The 23,486-nt window shown below is 29.5% G+C and overlaps 1 protein-coding gene and 1 long non-coding RNA gene across 8 annotated transcripts in view; one reads left to right on the top strand and one right to left on the bottom strand.

Annotated features, from left to right (window-relative positions):
- LOC145277829 (uncharacterized) overlaps positions 1-23,486 on the top strand; it is a 432,180-nt gene that overhangs the window by 169,140 nt on the left and 239,554 nt on the right. For all 6 annotated transcript variants that reach the window (XR_013868210.1, XM_080129743.1, XM_080129739.1 and 3 more), the window contains 2 exons: positions 2,036-2,859; positions 10,547-11,234. Coding sequence is in view for 5 of the 6 variants with exons in the window: in XM_080129738.1 (XP_079985864.1) it covers positions 2,036-2,859; positions 10,547-11,234 (1,512 nt within the window). In the remaining variant the exon portion in view is untranslated. The remainder of the gene's footprint in view (positions 1-2,035; positions 2,860-10,546; positions 11,235-23,486) is intronic.
- Positions 8,334-23,486, bottom strand: part of LOC145277830 (uncharacterized) — a 58,222-nt gene continuing 43,069 nt past the window's right edge. For both annotated transcript variants that reach the window (XR_013868212.1, XR_013868211.1), the window contains one exon: positions 8,334-8,737. This is a non-coding gene — a long non-coding RNA (uncharacterized LOC145277830). The remainder of the gene's footprint in view (positions 8,738-23,486) is intronic.

The raw sequence follows: 23,486 nt of genomic DNA, 5'->3' as shown, positions 1-23,486 counted from the left end.
TGTGTTAAAAATAGCATCATTTTTTTCGATCCCGTTTGAAAACGTTTGCCGCTTTTCTACTACGGTGGACCAAACGCGCTGAAATAATTTTTTTTTATTCTGCTTTAAATTGCCCCTCCCCATTTTGGGGAGCCTGGCCCCCCACACACATACACATTAAAAACCAAACTCATACAAATGGTCACCCATCTGGTACTGGCCAGACTCAGCTTAATAATTCATTGAAATTTTCGTCACTGAAAAATAAGTTTTTTTGGCCTGTTTGGTCTTCCATAGTTTTCTTCTTATAAAACGCAAACGTAAACAGAGTCGATCTCGACTCTGCATCGACGCGAAATATCTGGTTACCTATATGAATAAGTGGAATTATTTGAAATCCAGATACTTATATTATAATATTTTTGCATATTCTCTTAGAAAATCATCCTAAATCTTAGTTAGACAATAAATAAATAAATTAATTATTTCAAAAACCTTTTTTTTTTTAAATATTTAAGTACGTTTTTTGTGCAAGACAAAAAATGTCAATTGTTAACTTTTTGTGAAAATTTTACATTTAAAATTTAATTAAAAATAGTAGAAAAAGTTTTACATTATTCTGTTTTCTATATGATAAAATTCAGGGTTTTATCTTTCTGAAAAAAAAAAGTTACTCAGAAATAATGGATTTTAATAAATGTAATTTAGTTTTAAAAAACAACAACAACTTGATTTTGCGGGCATTTTTGGCGGTGCCTAGTGTATATATATATGTGTGTGTATATGTGTGTATATATATGTGTGTGTGTGGGTGTATATATATGTGTGGGTGTATATATATATGTGTGTGTGTGTATATATATATATGCGTGTGAATGTGTGTGTATATATATATGTATATATGTGTGTGTGTGTGTGTGTGTGTATATATATATATATATATATATATATATATATAAGGCAAAAACATTTCTAACTAAAATGTATTTTAAAAAATAAACTTTTCTTTGCTTTTCTATAAAAAAAATGTAAATATTTTTTATTCTGTAAAGTTAAACTACTACAAAATAAATAAATTTTAAACTACTTAAAAATACAAATAAAATAAGCCATATAGGTAAAATAAAAAATAACATTTGTAACTTCAAGGCTAAAAGCCCGAACACTTAATTAAAAAAAAAAGTTTGGCATATTATATATTTTTGTCTGCTTAAATCGCATTTAAAAGTGTAGGATTTTTTTTTTTTTTTTTTAAGGTGAAGATTTTATTTACAAGAACACGTTACACTTTTTAATAATAATAAAAAGAAAACATTTGTAAACAAAGCTTCTTAAAATAAAAATAAAATAAGCGAAAATGCGCAAACACGGAAACACCGCGTTTGGAACTGCGAAAAATACAGTTCCGATTTGACTCATATTAACCGTTCTAGATCGGGCATGCGCACAAGCGAATTTCACTAAGAATGTGTAACTGTGAATTTCGCAGTCCCAAGCAAAGTTTTTCTTTTATGCTTATATGAGTATGGGGACAATTATCGACATTAAGCTTCAGGATTATATATATATATATATATATATATATATATATATATATATATATATATATATATATATATATATATTATCACATACAAAGAAAAAAAAATAAACGTATTCTTTTTAACGTGTATCAATGAGTAGAAATGACTTGGGGGTGCTGCTGCAGTTCCACAGTTCCAGGCACGAGCCGCCACTGCTAGGCATTAATATACTATGTACTTTAGTGTCAGTTATTGCATTAATTGTATATTTTAGATGTTCTCATGGCATAGGGTTGCCAGACAACCGAGAATGAATAATAATAATTGTTGAATCAAATTCAGTTTGGTTGCCAATCAATGTAGTCTTATCTACATAAAATTAACTTTTTATTTAATGTAGTTTGCATTTCAGTGTTAACAGATTATGCAATGAAATATGAAAATATAACAGACAAGAAAAATTGTGTGAATTATTCATTTATTTTTTCAATTCAATAAATTCATATAAATATGTATTTTTCTTTAATTTTCAGTTCTGTTGAGTCAAGAATTATCCTTACAACTTTGGCTTCTTAAAATAAGCAAACCAGATCCTGAATTTTTCATGAAGGAAGCATTATTCGCCAAAATCATGGATGAAAGCTTGTACGAAAGTTTTGTGTGCAACTTGTGCCTTGAGCCCTATACAGAACCCAAATCTCTTCCATGTCTTCATTGCTTCTGTCGTGAGTGCCTTCTCAGATATCTTGAATCCAGACAACCTGAAACAGCTTCGGTGTCTTCAGTCCTGCGTTATGACAGCTTTCCATGTCCTGTCTGCAAGAAAAGGGTTAAGCTTCAATGGCAACAGCGTCTCAGTGTTGGGAGTCTTGGAGCTGTCATTGATTCAACATTTCCTGATAATTTTCATGTAGTTAGTTTGATGCAACAGCTGGAAATCAGACCCTTGACCAAATATTGTGGTATGTGCATCAGAGATGATATCAAGGAAAGAAGTACCATTTGGTGCCAAGATTGTAACCAGGCATTATGCCAGAAATGTGCAGATACTCATCGTTTACTGCGCATGACATCTAAACATCAGTTGTGTTTGTCTGGAGGCATGAGAAGTTTCATTTTGGGCAATTCTGGATATCCATGTTCCAAACATGAAGATGAGCCATTAAAGTCTTTCTGTATGAATTGCCAAATATGTATATGTTACAAGTGTCATATGACTGACCACAAGATCTGTTCAAATATACTACTTTTAGAGGATGCTGTTGTTGAATATTCTTCTGAAGCTAAAATCATCATTGAGGATATCAGGAGTCAGATGGAAAGCATGGTGCTTCTCCGAGATAAAATTTCACGACAAGTAAGATTATTTCTTTATTACTATAATAGTTAATATTGAAAGATTTAAAAAAGATATTTTTTAAATTGTGTATTCTTCTCATCTTAAAAAACTGTTCATAAAAGGATGAAATAGTTTACCTGTAGATATAGTTTCTTATTGATAAAATTTCTATTCAGTTTAGTTTCTGTTTCAATAAAATGTTAATTTAATTCAACTGATTATTCTTATTAAATTCAAATAATTTAATAATGACAAAATTATCTTGCTTTGTTTATTTAAATAAATCAAAAAATTATTATTTTCACTTTACTCAATTGTTTAAATTAACACTTACTGCATAATTCATAGTAAAGCTAAATAATTAACAACTGTCTGGTAAAATTAAAAATATATATACACTAAATCTAAATTTATTATTTTAAATTATTTTATTTTTTTGTTTATTTTTATTATTTACTTTTAATTATTTGCTTAATTAATTTTGAATTATTAATTTACTTTGAATTATTTATTTATTTTGATTTATTCATTAACTTATTTTTAACTATTCCATTTATTTTAAATTATTTATTTCATATATTTTCGAATATTTATTTAAATTTATATTTGATTATTTACTTTATTTTGTTAATTAGTTACTTTCAATTATTTGCTTTTAATTATTTGCCTTTAATTATCTGCTTAAATTGTTTTAATTGTTTACTTAATTCATTTTTAATTATTTACTCAATTCATTTTTTAATTATTTACTTAATTTATTTTTATTATTTATTTAATTTATTTTTACTATTTATTTAATTCATTTTGAATTATTTACTCAATTCATTTTTTTTAAATTTTTAACGAAATGTATTTTTACTTATTTACTTACATTATATTTCATTAATTATTTAATTTTTTTAATCACTAGCTGTTCAGCCCGGCTTTGTTTGGGCCCTATGTACTGTTCATAATTTGCCCTACTTGTGAATACACTTTATGTAAGATTTCAAATGTTTAGACCAAAATTTGTCTGAGTAATTTCGTACAGACCGCAGCGGTCAAACTTTTTAATTTTGACCCCAATTTTGACCCCTTAACATTTATTATTTTGGTCTCAAATCAAAATACAAAGTTTTACCCATGTCCAAGTTACCTACATCTAAAATTTCAGGTCTTTAGACCCAAAATTGACGGAGGAATTTGGTAGAATCTGCAAACTCTTTCAACTTTGACTTTTTGTTTGCGAAATTTTCGCCCCAAAACTGGTTAAAATGCTTGTTGCATGTCTATATATATATAAATTTCAAATTTTTAGACCAAAATTGGCTGAGTAGTTTGCTAGACACAGCAAAGGTCAAATCTTTTGCAGTTCAAATTTTCGATCCAAACCGATTAAAAAGCTTGCCCTATTTCTGAACACTCTTTATGTAAAATTTTAAATGTTTAGACCAGAAATTGGCAGAGTAATTTAGTAGAGACCACAGAGGTCAATTTTTTAAACTTTGACCCCATTTTTAACCTCTTAACATTTATTTTTTGGGGGCTCAAATAAAGTTAAAAAGTTTGATACATGTCAACCTACATTTAAAATTTCAAGTGTTTAGACCCAAAATTGGCAGAGGAGTTTGGAAGAGTTTTCAAACGTCAAATCGTTGAACCTTGACCCTTTAACAGCCAAATTTCTGGCCAAAAACTGATTACAAAGATTTTCCCAAATCTCAGTACCTTTAATTCGAGTTTGTAGACTGAAAATTGACAAAGTTATTGTGTAGTGAAATGTACACACACACACACACACACACAGACACACACACACACACACACACACACACACACAGACACACACTTTTATAAATATATAGATTATTGACTTAATTTATTTATAATTATTAACTTTATTTATTTTTAATTATTTACATTATTTATTTTTAATTATTTAATTATAATTTTTTACTTATTTATTTTTAATTAATAATTTTCTTTATTTTTAATTATTTACTTAATTTATTTTTAATTTATTACTATTTATTTTGATTATTTACGTTTTTATTTTTAATTGTTTACTTATTTTAATTATTTAATTAATTTATTTCTAATGATTTAATTTATTTATTTTTATTATTTACTTAATTTATTTTAAATTATTCACTTAATTTATTTTTAATTAATCACTTAATTTAATTATAATTATTTACTTTATTTATTTTTAATATTCACTTATTTCATTTTGTAATTATTTAATTAATTTTTTAAAAATTATTTACTTTATGTATTATTACTTATTTTCCTTATTCGTTTTTTAGCTAATTTATGTTGAATTATTTGCTTGATTTATTTTTCATTATTTACTTTATTGATTTTTTTAATTATTTATTTTTTTATTTTTTCCTTAATTTATTTTTAATTAATTACCTAATTTATTTTTAATTATTCACTAAATCCATTTAAAATTATTTACTTAAATTTATTTTCAATTATTTACTTAATTTTTTATTTTTTTATTCTTTTCAATTATTCTCTTTTTTAATTATTTATTTTACTTATTATAATCATTAACTTTATTTAGTTTTAATTATTCACTACATTTTTTTTTATAATTTTTTACTAAATTTATAATTATTTACTGAATTTATTTTGATATATTTATTTAATTTATTTTGTTTATTTACTGAATTAGTTTTTATTATTTACTGTATTAATTTTGAATTATTTCCTTTTTTAATTTTTAATTGTTTACTTTTTATTTTTACTTCTTTAAAAAATCTTTTTTTTAATTTTGTAGTTAATTTATTTTTCATTTTTGACAAGTTCATTTTTGAATTTTTTACTGACTTTGCTCTCACTGATTTATTTATGTTTAATAATATATTTAATTTTTCACTTTATTTATTCAATTTATTTAAAATCTTTTACTTAATTTATTTTTCATTATTTATTTTTAAGTATTTACTCAATTCATTTTTAATTATTTGCTTGTTTTTTATTATTTACTTAATTTATTCTGTTAATTACTTTATTCATTTTTTATTATTTACCTACTTTATTTTTATTATTCCTTTTATGTTTTATTGCTTACTTAATTTATTTTAATTATTTATTCAATTCATTTATTATTATTTACTTAATTTATTTTTAATTATAAACTGAAGTACTTTTTATATTAAATTTTTTAATTATTTACTTAATTCATTTTTAATTATTTATCTTGTATAATTATAATTATTTACTTAATTTATTTTTAATTATTTACTTGATTAATTTTTAATTATTCACTTTATATAATTATAATTATTTACTCAATTTATTTTTTATTATTTACTCAATACATTTTTAATTATTTTATTAATTTATTTTTTAATTTTTCCTCAATTTCTTTTAAAATCATTTACTGAATTTACTTGGAAGTATTTACTCAATTTATTTTAAGTTATTTATTTAATTTATTTTTTATTATTTACTCAAAATTATTTTAATTATTTTCTAAATTTATTTTTATTTATTTACTTAATTTTTTCGTTATTTACTTTTTTCATCATTTACTTCGCTTATTTTTAATTATTTACTTGATTGTGTTTAATCATTTTGTTTATTTTGTAATTATTTACTCAATTCATTTTTTAATTATTTACTTTATCTATATTTACTTATTTATTTAAATTTTTTAATTATTTACTTGATTTCTTTATTTTTAAATATTTACTCACATCGTTTTTAATTATTTACTTGATTTCTTTATTTTTAAATATTTACTCACATCGTTTTTAATTATTTACTTGATTTCTTTATTTTTAAATATTTACTCACATCGTTTTTAATTATTTACTTGATTTCTTTATTTTTAAATATTTACTCACATCGTTTTTAATTATTTACTTAATTTATTATGGACTATTCATTCAATTAAAATTTAATTATTTACTTAATTGTTTTTTCACTATTTACTTAATTAATTTGTTAATTTTTTATTCAATTCATTTTAGATCATTCATTTTTTATTATCTACTTTATTTTATTCAATCATTTACTTAATTTTTTTTACTAATTTACTTAATTTACTTTTAATCATTTACTTAATTTATTTTTATATATTTTTTTTATTTATTGTTTTATTTTACTCAAATCGAGTAAAATGAAACAATAAATAAAACAAATATATAAAAATGAATTAAGTAAATGATTCTTTTAATTATTTGCTAATTAATATTTTTATTATTTACTTCATTTATTTTTAATTGTTTAATTAATTTTATTTTAATTCAATTTAAATTAATTTAAATTCCATTTATAATTAAATCAATTTTAATTGAATTTTTTATTGTGTTACTTAATATACAATTATTTACTTTATTTACTTTTTTATTATTTAAATAATTTGTTCTGAATAAAAACTTTTAATTATTTGTTTAATGATTATTTTATTATTTGCTTGGTTTATTTTTATTATTTACTTTTAAATTTTATTTAATTTTTTTTATTATTTACATTATTTTTTTTTAATATTTTATTTTATTTTTATCATTTGATTAATTTCTTCTTTTTTTATACTATTTGCTTAATTTATTTTTAAATAGCAGCGCCCTCTACCAGCTTTGCCTGGTGGAAAGATGATATAAAGCAAGAAAAGATTCATTAAAAGACCCCCCCCCCTCAAAAACAGATTAAACTGTGCTTTACTAGTGTATTATCGTAGACTCAGCTAAATTTTTTTTTATGTTATTTTATGAAGAGGTCAGTAAGTGAAGAATCGATGTCCCATAAATAAAAAAAATATTGAAAAGCACCTTTGTTAGTGTTAAATATATGCATAATGGCAAAAAAATGTGCATGATCCCCTAATAAAGGAAAGTAATGAATAAAAAATGTTTATGAAAAATATTTTAATCAATCGTGAAACCATTGGAATAAAGCAGGAATCCTTTTAGACAGAGGTAATTTTGTTTTTCTTTCATTTTCCGAAATAGTTGTTAAGTTATGAAGTTAGACAGTCGTTAGTAATTAAATAATTATAACAAAAGAAAATGCACATCCCTCTAAAAACAAAAGAAAAGCAATGGAAATGCTGCTGTGGAATGACTCAGAAGCGAAACTCTCAAAGCTGTGTTAGTACCCCATGTCAATATGGAACGGATTATTTATTTTAACTGGTTCTTTTTACCATTTCTTTTTTTTAAATAAAAAAGAAACAGCATGTGAAAATTAAAAATTCTTCTTTTTAACTGTAAGAGATTTATTACGTTTTGACAAAATAAAATTTACATATATATATATATATATATATATATATATATATATATATATATATATGAACAAATGATTAATAAAACATGTTAAAAGACATCTTGAAAAAGAGTTAAAAACATGTTTAATTTTAAAAAAGGAAGCACAAGATAAGTGGATAGTCCTTAATCCGCAGAGTTTCGAAGAAATACTCTCCTTCTCATCAGAGGGAAGGAATTAGCAAAATGCAGGATCGGATTTTGCATATAAAAGTATTTAAGTTTACCATTTTGATTACCTTGGTAAACTTATTGTAATTTATATATATATCAACATTCTTGCTTCTTCAAGAAACGTAGGTCAACTTCGTATCCTCGAATCTTTAATTATTTCAAAAAATACTCCCACACTAAACAATAGACTGGAATTGAGCTCTGCTTTTATAATATAAGTTTAAAACATAAGAAAAACAATAATTAAAATAATAATAAAAATAAAAAAAAACCCTTGCTTGAATAGTCATCTCCCTTGATTCACAAACGCAACAAGTATTTCAAACATCAACTGATTTATTTTAACATTCTCCTAACGTCATTTTTTGTTCTATATTTCGCGGTATCACGTGGCAAAGTCTGCGGCTGCTTTTCCAATTTTGAACACTCTTCCGCTGTCTTCTCTTGAAAAAGGACTAATAGGTCTGAAATATATTGAGATTTATAACACCATTGAATACAACAGAAAAAAAAAATGACTGTTGCTTAGAGTTAAAAATTGTGTGAAAAAGAAAAAACAAACTACAAAAGAAAGAAATTTATTTCTTTTGTTTTCATTTAATTTTACTCTATATAAAAAAAAATCTCGCATTGTTCTTGGCTTTTAATTTTACCTTATAATTTTCTTCAACAATGCTTCAAGCAAACTACAATCTACTTATATATATATATATATAGGAAATTTATTACTGTGAGTCCAGAATGAGTTTGCATATTGTTTCAGCTAGGGGGAAATCCTCACAAAGAAGAGGAAATATCCGACTAGCTTCGTCAGAACTCATAGAGTCCATCTATGAATTCTGACGAAGCTAGTCAGATATTTCCTCTTCTTTTTGAGGATTTCTCCCTAGCTGAAACAATATGTAAACTCATTCTGGACTCACAGTAATAAATTTCCTATATACTGCTCTGCTACACATTGAGCACTCTAGTCCGGTATTTTCACCACTGATAAATATATATATATATATATATATATATATATATATATATATATATATATATATATATATATATATATATATATATAATGTAATGTGAATGAAAATGTTAAGATCAACTTTTGTTATTATTGTTGAAATTACTCCGCTGTTACATTGGCCCTTTTTGTTTCTAAAAGCGTGGCCTGAGTTTGCAAATTGGCCTTTTTCACCTTTTTTTCTCAGAGAAGTTGGCATCAAACATTTGTTTTTGTCTACAACCCTTGTCACAAAACATACACACACACACACACATCTAGCAAAAGCGTTTATGTGAAGTTTATGTAAGAGTAAACAACTTAAGATAAGATTTTATGAAAATGCTATTAACTCAGTTGTTACATGGTAGACCAAAATTGATAACTAATTTTTAAAAATTATTTGATCATTCAGTTAATTTATTTTTAATTATTTCCTTAATTTATTTAGTTGATAGTTGGTGAGAAAGGTTTCACAGAAATATCTGTTTATGGATGATAATGCTTGAGTGAATATGAGAACTATGAGTTTTGAGAATTGTTGGAGCTAATAAATGTGGGTGGAAGAAAAGATCATCAGAAGAATGAAGTATTAAAGATATCCATTCAGATGGCAAAGACAGATATGGATATTGTTGGAAAGAAGTGCACAGTGCATCGCTGTTGACCAAAAGAAGTCTATTAGGCATGTGGTGATTAAGGCTGTGACAACAGAATATTTGTTTCATTGCTTTGACTCTCGAATATATATCAGTTAATATTTTATATGTTTTTACATAGAGTGATGTGGTTCTCGGTTGATTAACTGAGTCTAACTGTGTCGGATATATACAATAAAACAATAAAAAGAATATGCTGTTGTCACAGCCCTAGTGATGATGGATGTATGATGTATATGAGTGAAACTTGGCCAGTGAGGGTTGAGAACATGAAGAGAAATGGTATGAGAATGACAGGATGCATGTGTAATGCAAGTCTTAAATATCGGATTATATCTGATGTTAGACATTATAAGCAGATGTGTGCAAAACAGGAGACTTTGTTGATTTGGTCACATTGAAAAAATGTATGAGAGTTCATGATTTAGTAAATGTAAAACAGTTGATGTAGCAGAGTTAAGGTTAATGAAAACATGAGGAGGGATTTGAAAGGATAAAGACTTGACTAGATTAAAAGATTAGTTTTGGAAGTTCATTTCTAAAAGTCATTTGACAAATGTGAGCATATGAGTTAATTTATAAATCTATTTTTTTTTTTTTTTTTTTTGGGTATTTAGAGGAATTCTTCTCAAGAGAATCGCATCAAAGTTGTTTCAGAGATCCAGAAGATGACAGCCCGTCTTGTTGAGGCACTCCAGAATAATGAGACCGAACTTCTTGAAGAACTTGACAACTTTCATCATGAAGAAGACCACAAAATGGAAACATTGGAAAACGAGGTCAACAACTTGTTATCAACATTGTCAGAGACATATCGAATATTTGACAATTCCTTCCAGGGGAAAAACCAACCACAGTTTTTGAACTTAGTCACAACAATTCGAAAAGAGATGCCTAAAAATGACAGAGAGGTGGAAAATCTCAATCTGCAAATGAACCAGAAAAAGCGAACTTTTCGATTCGACATGAATACCAAAATTCATGAGTGTCTGAAGCTGCTAGAAGGGCTTCCTTTGGGTACAGTGACTATTGCAACAGACACATTTTCTGAGGTTGGAAGCAATGGTGAGTCCATAGTGACATACAGCCTACCTAAAGTTGAATCATCAACTTCTATGGATTCAGTAAAGACTGTGGATTCAGCTACTGAAATGACAATTACAGAAAAACCAATGTTGAAACGGAGAAGTCTGCTATCATGGTTCTGTCGCAGAGCTCCAACCCGTGTACAACAGTTAACCAGCTCAGTGAGCCGAGGCGAAAAAGAATCACTTATACCAGATGGTGTCATTTTTCTTTCTTCAGGTGAGACTCTTATTATATTCTAAACCTTAAAACTTCGCTTTTATATATTTTGATACTTGATACTTCTCTGCGTTTTATCCACTTTCACCCTTTACACTTTTATCTGCTTCTATTTGAAGGTTCCCGTATACATTTTATGATACTATCAACGCATTTTCTTATACAACTGCAGGAAACCTCTTGTTAACAATGCTTTATTCATCAAATACTAAGTTATTATTGGCTGAAATATTTATACATATCTTTTATATAAAAAAAATAAGGAGTACAGATCGTGCTAAAATAACATTATTTAGAAATTTAGATTTAGATTGAGAAATCCATTCATAGCACACAGAGAGCATTTTGTAACTATTCTGTACTTTCACCTAACAATTTAATAAACAAAAAATATTGTAAAACTTGAATTTAATATTGTGTGAAAGTTGCAAAATGAAATGTTAAAAAATAAATGTGATTTTCTAAAATTTCTTTTTATATTCTATTTTTCATGTTTAAGATTGATTTAACTGAAAATTATAGACTGATTCTATTTTTATAAGGTGGCAAACTCAGAAAATGAGCAGGATATTAAATACTTAGTTTCCCCACACTATATATATATATATATATATATATATATATATATATGGATATCTATGGAGAGTAGATAATGCATGTGGATGTGTTATCAGCAGCTCCAGTAACTCTCGCTTCTCCTTTTTTGTTCTTCAGTCCCCATTTCCAATGAGTGATTTTTCTGACAAAGGGTGAAGAAAAAGCTGTTTTCCAGGTCGGTTGTACTTTGTAAAGAGTAGCCTGAGATGTCAGAAAATTTCTATTTCTATGTCTATCCTTGTGGTCATGTCACTAGTAAGGGTGCTGGAGGTAAACGTTTCATCTGGGCTGATGTTACCCGCCTGATAGTCAGGGACCTGAACCTTGGATTAACCACTAAGGAGGCTGTCCTATCAGTACCGGGGCTGCTGTATTGCTATTTGGTGAATGGATTTTGGACCATACAGTAGTTTCTGGTAGGGCCTCTCGATGCCATACTAGTGGGTAATTGTTACAGCTTTACCTTATCATGTGCCACAAAAAAAAAAAAAAATTTCTTGTCTTTTCTCTCTTATTTTTCCTCTCCAACCAAGTCTACCGATCTGCTCCACAAACCCCAAAACCTCAATCATGACAAATCTTAAAAAAAGAAACACGAATAAACCTAGAACCCCATCCACCAACGTAGACCCCTACTACCAGGTCTCCTTCTCCAACATCAGGGGTCTACGTTCCAACCTTCCAGAAGTTGAAACCCAATTACAGGAGACAAAACCGGACATATTCTTTCTAAGTGAAACTGGCATAGGGCCAACCACTTCTGAACGAATTCATAATTAAAGGTTAACATCTAAATCTGATCCCCAAGATCGCCATGAGCATGGAATATGTGCCTACATCAAAGATGGCTTTCCATGTGGTAGGGATATCTCCAGAGAAGACCCTAATTTACCTTATATGTGCTTTCGGGTTGCATTAGCTTACACCACTGCATTTATATTCGCCCTCTATCGCCCCCACAACAGTGGAGTTACTATCTTTAAGAGCATATCTGAGAAAATTGACCACATCCTGTCTGCTCATCCTTCAGCTAACATTCACATTTGCGGTGACTTCAATGTCCATAATGTGGAATGGTTGACCCACTCAAATAAAACCGATGACGAGGGGAGGTTTTGTCACGATTTCTCCATTACCTATGACCTCACTCAGATTGTTCATGAACCCACCCGTGTGCCCGATACACCCGGTCAATATGCAAGCCTTCTAGACCTTTTCCTCACAACTTCCCCTGAGCTGTGTTCATGTTCCATTCTATCTCCTCTTGGATCTTCTGACCACTCTGTCGTAGTAGTTAAGATAAAAATGAAATGTAATGTCTTCAGACGTACCTCTCCACCGTACTGTATATCGATACTCTATGACTGACTGGAATAGCTTCTGTACATTCATATCTGACCTACCTCTGCATTCCATGTTTAAAAAGGATGTGTCCTCTATAGTATCAGACCTGACCGAATGGTTAATAATAGGCATAGACCGATTCATACCATCGAAAAAATTCCAACAAAAACCTAACAGTCAGCCATGGTTCTCCTCTGAATGTGCTGCTGCCATTGCGCACAGAAATCACTTTTTCCATAGCTACCAACGTAATAGATGTACTGAGACTAAAGCTGCTTTAAGGACTGCCAGCAACCACTGTAAAGAGTAATAAAACATGCAAGAGAGCTATATGCTCAGTCTGTTAAATCCAAAGTAGCTGAGCAGCGGCTTGGTTCCCACCAGTTCTGGCAAATAGCAAACAGGATCTTGAACATAAGCGTGCATTCTATCCCAACTATCATCAATGGACCTGAGGTCATCTCGTCAGCATCAGACAAGGCCAGACTATTTGCCAAGAACTTTGCAGCTAATTCTATCCTATGCAACAATGACCATCAACTTCCTGTATTTCCTCCTATAACAGACAACACGCTATACAACATACAAATATCTGTGCATGAGGTTGCCAAGCTAATCAAGAACCTTGATTCCAGTAAAGCAACTGGTTCTGATGGCATTCCAGTTATAGTGCTGAAAAAGCTCCAACCAGAACTTGCCCCTAGACTTACAAAACTGTTTAAACGTTGCCTTAAGGAGAAGTGCTTTCCAACACCCTGGAAAACCTCATCAGTATGCCCTGTATTTAAGAATTAAGGTGAAAAGTCATCTCCCTCTCAGTACAGGCCAATAAGTCTCCTGTGTGTCATGAGTAAGTTGTGGGAATCCATATTAAATAAAGAAGTAGCCAACCACCTCAACAGAAACAACCTTCTTAGTGACACGCAATATGGTTTCCGCTCTCCTAGATCTACAGCAGATGTGCTAATGGTTATATCACACAGGATTAGTGAATCTCTTGACAAAGGTTTCCTCTCCAGGGAAATTGCTCTTGACATATCGAAGGCCTTCAATAAGGTATAGCATAAGGGCCTACTTCACAAGATTTCCAGCTACGGTATTACTGGAAATGTTTTCTCAATCATTAAATCATTTCTCTCCGATAGGTTCATAAGAGTAGTGGTTGATGATCAGAAATCAGAGGCCCACAGTATTAATGCTGGAGTCCTTCAGGGGTCCATCTTGGGTCCAACTCTCTTCCTGATCTACATCAATAATCTCCCTAAACACATACTTAAATCATTCGTTGACATCTATGCTAATACATCAAAGGCCGTAAATGACAAAGTTTTCTCTAATTCTCTCTCCTCTGATATTGAGCACGTGGTACAATGTGGGAAGAGGTGGCTGGTCAGTTTTAATGCATCCAAAACCAAGCTTCTATCCTTACATCATCAACGCTCTGATCCCCAGTTGGCATCAATTGAAATGGATGGCTCTCGTCTTTGAGAGGCTCCATGTTTTGACAAGCTTCTGGGCTTGATCTTTACTCCTGGTCTAAAATGGAACACGTACATCAAATCTGTTGCCAGGGACGCTGGGAAAATGGTGGGATCCTTCTACCGCTCCAGAAGATATCTCACTACTGATGCAATTCTCTATCTTTATAAAAGCCAAGTACGTCCAAGGATGGAGTACTGCTGCCACATCTGGGCAGGAGCTGCTAAAAGCAGCCTATCCTGCCTTGACAGAGTACAAAATAGACTTTGTGGTTTAGTGGGGGATGCCCTTTTCTCTTCCCTGCAACCTCCCTCCCACAGAAGGGACATTGCAAGCCTATCCTTCTTTTATCGCTATTTCCATGGCAGGTGCTCGTCTGAGCTCCAATCCCTCGTTCCCCCCTCGCCAATCTTTCACGAGAAACACCCGTCTGGCTGAAACTACTGTCAATAATTTTCCCCACTCTTTATCTGTGCCTAAATCCAAACGTAGATTCCATGAGCAAAGCTTCTTTCTTAGAACTGCACACCAGTGGAACTCTCTGCCGCTAGCCTGTTTCCCACCTGACTACAACTTGGACGTCTTCAAGTCCAACATAAACAAACTCCTGACAAACCGCCCCCCTTAAGTAAGACACTCTATCAAAACCCTCAATACTAATGATTACTACAATACTATCTCATTGATTACTGTACACGCAATAATCCTTATCCCTGAGTGGCCTTGATAAATAGTGGCCACCATGTAAAAAAAAAAAATTATATATATATATATATTAGATGTACCCAGCATTTCCCTGTGTTAAACATAGCGTTAAATTCCTTAAAACAAAGTGAAGTAAAAAAAAAAAAAAAATGTAAAGAAACTGAGGCATGTGCATGTAAGTATTATGTTTTTTCGAAACAGTTCACTTCTTGTAAGTTAAAAAAAAATACTCGAGTTGAGATCAAAATGAAAACCAAAGACAGTCAGGCAAGTACGATAATCATTAAACCCAACTTGCCACAATCTTTAAAAAAATTTTCAAAACTTATGAAACAGTTGATAAATAGATAAAAATCTAACCACCCCCAAGTACCAATTTTTCAATTTTGCCCCCTTAAGAGCTTTTTTTACCAATTGAAAATGGATTAAAAAGTTCTCTGCATAAAATTTCAAGTTTGTAGACAAAAAATTCATTGAGTATATAGGTTGAGAATTGTCCTCACACAAACACGCACACACACACCTATTCTCACTTTTATAGACATACTAGCAGGGCGCTCGGCATAAAATAGGCACAAATATTATATTTTACTAGCAGGGCGCTCGGCATAAAATAGGCACAAATATTATATTTTAATTCATATAGAAACTGAGACATGCGCATGCAAGTATTATGTTTTTTCTAAATAGTTCACTTCTTGTATGTAAAAATAAAATATTTGGGCTGAGATCGAAACCAAAACCTAAAGACTGTGAGTCAAGTATGACAACCTTTAGGCCAGCTTGACACACTCTTTAAAAAGTGTTTCAAAATTGTACTTGTTTTTAACATAATGAACCTATTATATGACCCATCCATGCATGTGCAGTTGTGGAACACTTAGCAAACGGATTAAAATCCAATGACCCTGCACATATCAAGTCTTCAATTTTGCTTCCTTAGCAGCCCATTTTTCTGGATGAAAACCGACTAAAACTTTTCCATACATCTGAATATCCTATATACCAAATTTCACGTCTGTAGATCAAAAATGTAGGTTGAGAATTGTTCATCACACACACACACACACACGCACACACACATTCTCACTTTTATACTTTTATATATACTAGAAGATGTACTCGGCATTTCCCGGTATTAAACCGAACGTTAAATTCCTTAAAACAAAATGTCTTTTATACAAGCTCCAAAGAAATTTGTTGAACTTTCTATTATCCCGATAAGTCGACTCTTATAGAATTGAATTTACTCACTATGTTATATATATATAATCCAAGTTTATACAAAATAGTTTATTTAGAAACAATTATTCCTTTTCATTTTAGAAATATATACATATTTATGGTATATAAAATTTACCAAAGATTTACAAAAAGGCTTCATCACCACAATTAAACTGAAAAACAAGGTGCTTCCACTATATTAATACCAATAGATACATATTTTATTTTATACTAGCAAGCCACCCGGCGTTGCTCAGGACCATATAAGACAATGAGAAAAATTTTGAACCTGTTATTCTTAGGATAGTGGAATTTTTTTATGTCTATGTATCATTTGCTATTTTTTTTTTTTTTTTTACATAGGCATCACCACATTATCAAGGCCCAGAGGCCACTCAAGGATAAGGGTTAAAGAGTGTACAGTAGAAATTGGACAATATAGTAATCATTAGTAATGAAAATTTGGTAAATTTGATAACTTATATGGAACGGCTCATCAAGAACTTATTTACTTTAGACTTGAACACAACCATATTATAGACAGCTGGAAAGCAGGAAAACGGAAGACAATTCCACAGGCGTGTAATTCCAAGAAAGAAGCTTTGATCATGGAATCTACGTTTAGGTTTAGGCACAGATAAAGAGTGGGGGGAATTATTGATAGTGTTTTCAGCTAGACGAGTGTTTCTTATGAAAGTTTGGCGAGGAGGGACCATAGATTGAAGCTCAGTCGGACACTTTCCATGAAAATAACGATACATCAGAGACAAACTCGCAACATCTCTTCTGTGAGATAGAGGTTGCAAGGAGGAGAAAAGGACATCTCCTACGAGGCTACGAAGTCTATTTTGAACTCTATCAAGGCAGGACAAGTCCTTTCTAGCAGCTCCTGCCCAGATGTGGCAACAGTATTCCATCCTTGGACGTACCTGGCTCTTATAGAGAATAGCATCAGCAGTGAGATATTTACCGGATCGATAGAAAGATCCCACCATTTTTCCAGCGGCCTTGGCAACAGATTTGATGTACGTGTTCCATTTAAGATCAGGAGTAATGGTCAAGCCCAGAAGCTTGTCAAAACTTGAGGCCTCCTGAAGACAAGAGCCATTCATTTCAATTGATGCCAAATGTGGATTAGAATGTTGATGATGTAGAGAGAGAAGCTTGGTTTTAGATGCATTAAAAGTAACCAGCCACTCCTTTCCCCATTGTACTACGTGCTCAAGATCAGAGGAGAGAGAATTGGAGAGAACTTGGTCGTTAACTGTCTTAGATGTGCTACCATAAATGGTAGTGTCGTCAGCATAAATGTCTACAAATGATTTTGAGCAAAAGAATATTTTACCTACCCTAGGAAATTTACAGCACGTATATGGAAAAAATTTCCTTACCAGAGCGTGGAATATACAAAACATTTAAGATAATTTACATAATTTTCTGTTGTGCTAACTTTTCTGTATATCACAGGTAAGAGTTTGTTTTTATATCAGAGTGCTATAGTGAAGAAACACCTTATTTCTTATATAAATGTCATACTACTTGAATATATTACATGATTTCCGGTTTTGATACCTTATGTACATCACAGGTAAGATATTCTTTGTTTTTCATATGGGTAATGGGTACTATACTGTACAAGTATCTTATTTCCTGGGTAGGATACTATACAAGTACTTTTTTTTCTAATTTAAAAATGAAAGAACTCAATACTTTTATGAAATTTTCTGTTAAATTTTCTACACGTAAAGGGTAAGAATTTGTTTTTTCATCTGGGTGCTATAGTGAAGAAGCACATTATTTTTCATATGTAATTCATACTACTTGAATATTTAACGGGATTTATGGTTTTAATAACTTATGTACGTCACAGGTAAGATATTCTTTGTTTTTTCATATGAATATTATACTGCACAAGTACCTTATTTCCTGGGTAGGATACTGTGCAAGTACCTTATTTCTAATATAAAGATGAAACTATTCTATGATTTTACATAAGTTTTTCACATGAGTACTATACTGCACAAGCACCTTATTACTTGGATAGAATTTTTTGTACATATAAATACATTAACAAAGTAAGTGATCATTGTATGTGATTTTTGAAATGAGACATCTATAGACATATACACACATATACATTCCATATAATTCATAATGATCAGTTAATTAGATTTAGAGGGATCCAAGACACAGAAATATATAATCATATACACATAATTAAAATTCATAATGATCGGTTAATTAGTTTAGGAGTGAATTCAAGACATACAAATATATAAACATATATTAAAAATTCATAATGATCAGTTACTTGGTTTATGAGTGATTGCAATAATAGAAATCTATGAGCATATACGCATAATTAAAAATTCATAATAATCGGTTAATTAGTTTAGGAGTGAATCCAATACATACACATATATAAACATATACACATCCTTAAAATTCAAATTGATCGGGTAATTCGTTTAGGAGTAAATACAATTCGTAGATATATATAAATATATACACATAATTAAAATTAATAATGATTAGTTTATGAGTGAATTCAATGTACAGAAATATATAATAATATACACATGCATAAATTTATAATAATCGGTTAATTAGTTTAGGAGTGAATCCAATACATACAAATATATAGAAAATGCACTTAAATAAAATTCAAAATAGTCGGTTGATTAGTTTAGGAGTGAATCCAACACATATAAATATATAATCATATACACATAATAAAAATTCATAATGATAGGATCATTAGTTTAGGAGTGCATCCAATACATACAAATATATAAACATATACACATAACATATAAAAACATAAAAATCACAAATGTCAGTAAAGACATATTAAATCACAAATGTAAGAAAAGACATAAAAATCTGAAATACCAGTAAACACATCAAAATTCGTAATATCAGTAAACACATAAAAATCAGAAATATCAGTAAATACATAAAAATCTGAAATGTTAGTAAAGACATAAAAATCCGACATATCAGTAAACACATGAAAATCTGAAATGTCAGTAAACACATAAAAATTTGTAATATCAGTAAACACATAAAAATCGGAAATATGAGTAAATACATAAAAATCTGAAATGTTAGTAAAGACATAAAAATCCGACATATCAGTAAACACATGAAAATCTGAAATGTCAGTAAACACATAAAAATCCGAACTATCAGTAAACACATGAAAATCTGAAATATCAGTAAACACATAAAAATCCAAAATGTCCGTAAACACAAGAAAATCCGAAATATGAGTAAATATATAAAAATCTAAAAATGCCAGAAAAGACGTAAAAATCTGAAAATGTTAGTAAAGACATAGAAATCCGAAATATCAGTAAACACATAAAAATCTGTAAATGTCAGTAAACACATAAAAATCTGAAAATGTCAGTAAACACATAAAAATCTGTAAATATCAGTAAACACATAAAAATCTGAAATGCCAGTAAACACAAAAATCTGAAATATCAGTAAACACATAAAAATCTGAAATGTCAGTAAAGACATAAAAATCTGAAATATCAGTAAACACATAAAAATCAGAAATGTCAGTAAAAACATAAAAATCTAAAATGTTAGTAAAGACGTAAAAATCTGAAATATCAGTAAAGCATAAAAATGTGAAATGTCAGTAACCACATAAAAATCTGAAATGTTAGTAAAGACATAAACATCTGAAATATTAGTAAAGACATAAAAATCTGAAATATTAGTAAAGACATAAAAATCTGAAATTTAAGTAAAATAATAAAAATCTGAAATATCAGTAAAGACATAATATATGAAATATCAGTAAAGACATAAAAATCTGAAATGTTAGTAAAAACATACAACTCTGAAATATCAGTAAGGACATAAAAATCTACAATATCAGTAAACACTTAAAAATCTGAAATATTAGATTTGTATGTCTGAAATATAAGATTTGTATGTCTTTACATACAAATCACAAATGTCAGTAAACACATAAAAATCTGAAATATCAGTAAAGCATACAAATCATAAATGTCAGTAATCACATAAAAATCCCAAACCTCAGTAAAGACATAAAAATCTGAAATATAAGTAAAGACATACAAATCTGAAATGTAGGTAAAGACACAAAAATCTGTAATCTTAGTAAAGACATGAAAATGGGAAATGTCAGTGAACACATAAAAATCTGAAATGTCAGTGAACACATAAAAATCTGAAATGACAGTAAAGACATAAATATCTGAAATATCAGTAAACACATAACCATCTGAAATGTTAGTAAAGACATAAATATCTGAAGTGCCAATAAGACATCAAAAGCTGAAATGTTAGTAACGACGCAAAAATCTGATATATCAGTAAAGTCATAAAAATCGAAAATGTTCGTAAAAACATAAAAATCTAAAATATCAGTAAAGACATAAAAGTCTGAAATATCAGTAAAGACATAAAAATCACAAATGTCAGTAAAGACATCTAAATCTGACAAGTTAGTAAAAACACAAAAATCTGAAATGTTAGTAAAGACGTAAAAATCTGACATGTCCGTAAAATCATAAAAATCTGAAATGTTAGTAAACACATAAAAATCTGAAATGTCAGTAAAAACATAAAAATCTAAAATGTTAGTAAAGACGTAAAAATCTGAAATATCAGTAAAGCATAAAAATCTGAAATGTTAGTAAAGACATAAAAATCTGAAATATCAGTAAAGACATAAAAATAAAAAATATCAGTTATCACATAAATATCTGAAATGTTAGTAAAGACATAAAAATCTGAAATGTAAGTAAAGACATACAAATCTGAAATATCAGTGAACACAGAAATATCTGAAATGTTAGTAAACACACAAAAATCTGCAATGTTAGTAAAGACATAAAAATCTGAAATATCAGTAAACACATAACCATCCGAAATGTTAGTAAAGACATAAATATCTAACATGTCAGTAAAGACATAAAAATCTGAAATGTCAGTAAAGATATACAAATCTAAAATGTCGGTAAAGACATAAAAATCTGAAATGTTTGTAAAGAGATAAAATTCTGAAATATCAGTAAAGGCATAAAAATATTAAATGGTAGTAAAGATATAAACATCCGAAATGTTAGTAAAGAAATCTGAAATATCAGTAAAGACATAAAAATCACAAATTTCAGTAAAGACACAAAAATCTGAAATGGTAATAAAGGCGTAAAAATCTGAAATATCAGTAAAGACATACAAATCAGTAAACACTTAAAAATCTGAAATGTTCGTACAGACACAAAAATTTTAAATGTCAGTAAAGATATAAAATTCTGAAATATCAGTAAAGACATAAAAATCACAAATGTCAGTAAAGACATATAAATATGACAAGTTAGTAAAGATAAGAACATCTCAAATGTTAGTAAAGACATAAAAAAGGGAAATGTCAGTAAAGACATAAAAATCTGAACTATCAGTAAATACAAAAAATTTGAATGTAAGTAAAGACATAAAAATCTGAAATGCTAGTACAGACTAGGGTTGGATCAAATACAATTGTATTTGTATTTCAATTGTATTTAAATACAATTTTAATGTAATTGTATTTGTATTTGTATTTTTAGATTTAGGAATAAATGTATTTGTATTTGTATTTGTATTTTTAGACTTAGGAGTAAAAGTATTTGTATTTGTATTTCTGGTAACCTAAACGAAAGTATTTGCATTTCAATTGTTAAAAGTCAGTATTTGATCCAACCCTGTTCACATACATGTTGCGTACGTGTACCAGTCTACCAGCCCTGTCCACTTCCAGTCACACACGCTACTGCTAGTTGAGTGACGATAAGTCTGTGAGTCAAGTAGCTTCAATTCAGGGTTGTCAGCTTGGCTTTTTTAAGGCCAAATTTCGCGAATTTGACTTTTTTTGAAGCAGTTTGGCTTTCAAAATTTTTGTTTGTTTTTTTTCAAATTTATGCTTCAAATTTGGCCTTTTTCGGATAATTTTATATAAATATTTATTAAATATGGATTATTAAAGAAAAAGTTATAATAAAGTAATTTAAACAGTTGTTTGGATGTCTAAACTTGTAGATTTAAAAAAAAAACTTTTGACCTCCCACTCCCATTCATGGATTTACACCCTCTATTTACATGCTAAAAGAAGTGGTGCAAATTTTGGACCCATTCCAAGAGGCAATGTCGCAAGTGGAAGGAGAAAACATGGTGACACTTTCTTGCGTTGCACCAGTTGTATTTGGCCTTGAACACAGCCTCAAACTATTCATGGAAAGTAAACCAACCTACTGCTTAAACTTGGCTAATGCACTACAGTCTTCTATCAAAAAGAGATTGCATCCGTTTCTTGATAGGACTGATGTCATTGCTGCAGCTGTCATGGACCCCAGGTTTAAGCTGTCATGGCTGTCATGTGAAAAAATGAAAAATAAAAATATTTCGAAGATTGTGGACCTAATTATTTCGCAGTCAACTCAGTTGTCTTTGAAGAACACAGTTCAAGAGAGGAAGTTTTTCATGACCGTGAACACAAATCAAGACGAGGCTGACATGAATGCAAAACGCCCTCGTCTTTTTGCCTACATGCCACCAGCTGGGAAGCTAAATGTAAGTCCATCAATAAGCAACACTACAGCGGTAAAGGCAGAACTCGATTCCTACTTAGAAGAATGTGTTCTGGCTTTTGACGTCAACCCACTGAGGTACTGGCGGGAAAACAAGAGCTTCAAGATTTTGAAGCCTTTCGCCAGAAATATTCTAGGGTGCTGTGCAACATCGGCACCATCTGAAAGAGTTTTCAGCAAGGCTGGTAATTTTTATACCCCAGAGCGAGCCAAACTTGGCCCGGAAACTTTCAGAGCTCAAATGATGATAAAATACAATAAGGACATGATATAGAGTGTAATGTAGATGTCA

Source organism: Euprymna scolopes, chromosome 6, assembly GCF_053919585.1.
Source record: "Euprymna scolopes isolate OS-2025 chromosome 6, ASM5391958v1, whole genome shotgun sequence".
Lineage (NCBI taxonomy): Eukaryota > Metazoa > Mollusca > Cephalopoda > Sepiida > Sepiolidae > Euprymna > Euprymna scolopes.
The sequence above is the reverse complement of the archived record's forward strand: the minus strand, read 5'-3'. Positions and strand labels throughout refer to the sequence as shown.